This window comes from Alexandromys fortis, unplaced genomic scaffold (assembly GCF_014885135.2).
Source record: "Alexandromys fortis isolate MF-2015 unplaced genomic scaffold, M_Fortis_MF-2015_v1.1 scaffold_73, whole genome shotgun sequence".
Classification (NCBI taxonomy): Eukaryota; Metazoa; Chordata; class Mammalia; order Rodentia; family Cricetidae; genus Alexandromys; species Alexandromys fortis.
In genome coordinates this window covers 5,072,262-5,077,524 of record NW_026067959.1, presented here as the reverse complement: position 1 = coordinate 5,077,524, position 5,263 = coordinate 5,072,262, and the positions used below count along the sequence as shown (strand labels likewise).

Genomic DNA, 5,263 nt, shown 5'->3' with positions numbered 1-5,263 from the left:
TGCTGAGCACCGTCGAGGGCTATGAGCTGATAGAACTGCACTGGGGGTCTGGCTAGGGGTTTCCTGTGGACAAGTGGAGGGGGGAGGGTACAACCCTGCATTGTTGGGTCGGGTGTGCTAGGACAGTCTGCTACAGAGCAGGAAAGGCCACCAGGCGGGCAGTCCCATCCGCACTGCCTACAGGATGCGAGGGCTGCGTGGGCGTAGCAGAATCGTGGCTAGCAGTGTGCAACCCTGGGAGAGCTGCAGGCACCGCGGTGCAGGGCTCCATGGGGCGTGGCAGGGCAGATCCGGAGTTTGCCCAAGCTGGAGGGGCGGGTAGGGGCGGGTCCTAACTCAGAAGCTGCAAGCAACTTTTCCTTGCTCTCATCCAGACCAGGAGAGAAGTCCTCGGGACAGCTTCTGGAAAGTCTTAACTTCTGGAAGCCTTCGACCAAGGAGGGTACCGTGTGCACCCCCAGAGCACCTTAGATTTCCCACAGCAGACCCAAAATGGAGCCGGGACAGGCAGGGGGCGCGCTTCTGCTGCGGCTGGTAACACTTGCTCAAGGTAAGTCTGAACTCTGATGCGCTTCCGAGGTGGGGGAGACCGGCAGTGGTCCAGGGACAGCAGGGAAGGATCCAGTGCAACTGGAGAGCCGGCGGCGGAGTCCGCTCTGCATCCGCGTGGACTCGGGATCCTGTCTACCTGGAGCCGCTTGGATAGACAGACAGACACACAGACGCGCGCGCGCGCACACACACACACACACACACACACACACACACACACACGTCCATATGAAGACGTGTTTCACCAGATCAAGCACCCTTCAAAGTCATCTTTTTAAGAGCTTTGGGTTTCGATGTTCTCACACTCAAACGTCCGAGGCCTTAGTAGTGTCCCGCAGATCGCGCGACCCACCTCCCAACTTCCTATAGGTTTTGCAGGTGCTGAGCTAGCCCGAATCAGGAATCCGGGATTTAGCGATGGACTGCAGCTTGCAGCTCCCAAAGGGTGGCTTTGCAGAAAACTCTTCCCGAGAGTCGCGCACAGTGCCCCCTGTTCTTTTTTCAGAAAGGTGCACTGGAGTTTCTTTACACAGGGGGCAGGAAAGCCAAACAATCACTTCTTAAATATTAGGCAGAGGGGAATTCTTCCTTCCTGCCTGCCTTCCTCTTATTGTTGTAATGTCGTCCTTCAAAGAAAGTAAACTTAAACCAGTTCTATCCGTTTTCTTCATCTCAGACACCACAAAGGGATTAGCTGAGACCAGGGCTAGACTGCCTTGCCCGCCCGACTTCCATTGCCTTAAGTGAGGGAAGAGGGCTGGGGAGCCAGTTGAGCCGCTGGGAAACTCAGGAGAATTTTCCACCTTTAACCACAGCCTGGGGTGAGTCTAAGATGAAGGCTTTTATGGTAGTTGAGGGGAGAAGGAAGCAATTGTATGTGGACTCTAAACAGCTAACAGAGCAACGTAATGGTCACTAGTGGTCAATGACTTATTACAAAGGAAAACATTCTCTAAACTGTGCTTTTCTGGGGCTAATCTTTCTTTAAGATGAAGGAAAACTAGTCCAGGTTAGCCTTGTGGCATTTCCTGTGTGTCAGAGAGAAGAGAAAACTATGCAGCCGCCCTGATGCTCTAGCACATACAGGGCACCATTAGACAGTAGGATGCTACCTTGTGCCCCAGGCTTCAATGTGCTCTGTCCTAGGGACACACAATTGATTGAAGGGGGCATCAACTCTAGTCTAGGTGTTTAAGACAGTTGCACTGGATCCTGGAATTCCCTCTCTGGGGCTCTTCTAAGAGGTACTAGAAACACAAACCCAGTTTTTTTCATCTCCCCTTTTTAATTGTTGCCATTATTCAGAGAGGTCTCTGAAGCACGGCATCGTTTTCTACTGGTGAAAAGTTGAGGCTTGTTCTGGGAGGAGCGCTGGGAAGGACCTTGATGGAATGTGTTGCCGAAAGGCACAAAGTCAGGTACCTGGGTTTTCTTCTGTAGTTAGTTAACAAGGATGACTCAGTATCCGCAAGCAGGTGGGGTTTATATGACATCTGTAAAAAGTACTCCAGGTGTTTATTCCTTCCTTTATTTCCTTTATTTGTATTCTCAAGGAACACATTTTCTCTCTATTTCAATCATCTAATTAAATGAAATCACATAATAAAGTTTTGCCACTTGAGAAAGCAATTGAGATCCTTAGGCAGGTAGCCTGATTTTCAATGTTTTGGGTGTCTAAGGTTGACATTTAGTTGAAAGCTCTAGGCCTGGCCACCAGTACTTTAAATTTTTGTTTTTTCCCTAGCAATATAATCATTTTCAACATTACTTAGCACTAAACAGACACATATATTATTCTTTATAGATCAGGGGCGTGCACAATTGTGATGCAAATATATACAAAGCTAAAACTGTGAAGGCATGCATGACTGTGTGTTTCTACTTCTTATATCCTCTACAGCACATGGGCGAACCACATTAGAAGTAAGCTCATCTTCGATCTCTTTTTAACACTTAGCTTCAAATTTCTTTTCCATAACCCTTCTCACAGATGGATAAGAGGAACAATGGCTCGGCTTTGTTCTATGTTTATCACTTTTCATTGTTCATGGGCAGGCTGAAGATGGAAAAGAGAGATCATAAGACACACAGTCTGTGAATTAAGTACACATCCAGAGAGGAAATCAATTGTAATCTTAACATGAATGAAGAAATCACACATTCTTTAGTGGGCTTCCTTTTAACTTTTGGTTTTCTCATGAAATGCTCTCGTCCCTGGCTTCTGTTCTCTTTTTCTCCTCTCCTCTCTTTTGCTTCATCTCACCTCCTTCAGAGGCTCACTTTCTACCTATTGCTAGATGGTGTTTGCAGAGCTCTATCCGGGATCCCTGTCTTCACTGTAAACGTGCTTCTGGACCCACAGGATCTATCTCGTCTCACTCATCTCCCGAGTTCAGAACCGCCAAATTTCCACACCTCTGTGTCCTATTAACACGCCAGACTCAATATTCCCTAAGCTGAAGCCACTGTACCCATCTTCCAGGATCTCTCCTTCACAGTTCACTGTGGCTTACCGGCTGTCTGCCATGGCAGCAAGGAGCCTGGGAATGTGTTTGCAAGGCATTCAGTCACATTCACAAGCTAGACTTCGCCAGTTTTTTTCCTTCTAATCGATGCAACTTCTGCCACCACTAGTTCAAACCCTCATCTTCTTGTGGGAGAACATCTGTAACTTGGAAACTGGCTTTTCCATTTTGTTTCTTCTCTTCCCAGTTTATTGTTTTCATTGTCACAATGCTATCTTTCTGAGACACTTATCTGGGTCTAATAATCTACACCCTTACTTCAAACACTTGATGTTTCCCACCACATCTGATATAGGGTAAAGTCCAAATGTCTTGGCATTCATAAAAGTCCTCTACCATCTGGCCATAGTTTCCCTATCCAGCTGTTTTTTTTCTATACTGCCCAATCCCACACATAAGAACACACAGACACTCCACTAATGTACACATTTCAAGCCTTATAAATATACCCAAAGGGGTCGCGACCCACAGGTTGAGAACCTCTGTACTAGGTGACTTCTGGGGAAAGAATCTTCTTCATTCTTCAGACAATATGATTTTGTCAGACTCAGATGTGAGGGTCAGAGACATTTCAACCATCTTGCAACCATGGTGCAAGCCAGTTAGCAGAGAGATGAAACCAAATGTACCAGGGGTAGCATCATACAAAGACTGAGAGACAGTTGGTGCCTGGCATTGTTTTTCAATTCTTAAATCACCAAAAGGAAATTCTACTCAACTTCTTCAAAACTTTATATAATTTAAAACTTAGTTATGTTTTCAGCTAAGCAACAATTGTTATGTGTTTTATGGCATAAAAATAAGTATTTTTTATACAGTTAATGAGCGACACCAAACAAAATGTTGAGTTTAGAGAAAGAAATAGCACGGTGACATCAAAATTTCAAGGCTCCAGAGAAGCCTTCATAGGAACAGAAAGGAGTCATTAGCGTTTAGATCTTCTGTGGAGGACTGTCGAGGTCATGGGGTCCAGTCCATCACTTTCCATGGATGGAAAGATGAGAGAGACAGCAAGATTACTGGAAAGAGGAGCTGAGTTTAGTTCCTAGGTCGGAGAGCAGTCTTGACACAACGGAAGCAGGTCATAAAGCAGAGATGAAAGGCAAGAGGTCAATGGTCATCTGGCCTTAAGACTTCAACTATGCTGGAGCCGGAGTCGCATCTGGAGCGTGGGAGAAAGCTTTGAAGTTACCTGAGCAAGGAAGTGAAGTGATATGCTCAGATTTGCTCATTGCCAGAGCACACTAGCAGCCAGGAGGAGGATAAGGGATAGAGACTAGGCAGAAGATGCCAGGTATGGTCTGGGAGAGAACCAGATTCAGTGTTAGTTAGTTCAGGAGAGGGAAAATGATAATTTAAAAAAGACCTGAGAGAATAGCAGAAGAAAAAGAGAGTAAAGTAAAATGTAAATGCTGTGAAGGAAAAAGATGAGAGGATTTGGTGGTGGACTTAATTCTGTCATGGGAATAAAGCAGATTCATAGAATCATGATATGTAACAAACAATGTCCAGCCATTTATCGATCTAAGGAATGCTAAAAGAGGCAAGTTGTAGGGAAGAGATGGTCAGTGTGGAGAGGTTGGGTTAGAGACATCCGGGGTACCCTCTAGTTAGTGGATGGTGTTTTATCAGTCAAGTGAGTGACTTAGGGAGAGAGATGGGAGGCATTGCATCTGGAGACAATGGAGCACGTGATCTTGATGAGCAGAAGTGAGGAGTAAGTGAAATGAGGTCCTACAGTGAGGGGCACTTGGTAGAAATGGGGAGGAGAGAGTACAGAGAAGGACAGGACAGGAAACATTGCTTTAAGTATCTAAACAAAGATGGAAATCCCTTGCACGTAACTTATGATAGATCTCAGATTTTCTAATCATAATCCTTCATGGTGCATGTATAATTTATCCGTGGACATCAAACACCCACCATCCAAGAGTGACGGAGAATAGTTTTAGTGTCTGTGGAAAGAATCTTAGAAGAGAGAAAGGAGGGAAAGGGGAAAACCTTGTATTTCTTCTTAATTTGTATGTATGTGATTTGCATATGTGTGTACATGTACAAGTATGTATGTGCTTGCCCATATGTACATGTGTGGAAGCCAGATGCCTATGTTGAGTGTCTTCATCTTCTGCTGCTGAGCTGAACTCCTCTCTCTCTCTCTCTCTCTCTCTCTCTCTCTCTCTCTCTCT

The 5,263-nt window shown here is 45.6% G+C and overlaps 1 protein-coding gene across 2 annotated transcripts in view; it reads left to right on the top strand.

Moving 5' to 3' along the window:
• The first annotated feature begins 386 nt into the window (after positions 1–386).
• The window catches only part of Itga2 (integrin subunit alpha 2), a 95,357-nt gene continuing 90,480 nt past the window's right edge, over positions 387–5,263 (top strand). For both annotated transcript variants that reach the window (XM_050152812.1, XM_050152811.1), the window contains exon 1: positions 387–550. In XM_050152812.1, coding sequence (XP_050008769.1) covers positions 493–550 — 58 coding nt within the window. In that variant the 5' untranslated portion in view covers positions 387–492. The remainder of the gene's footprint in view (positions 551–5,263) is intronic.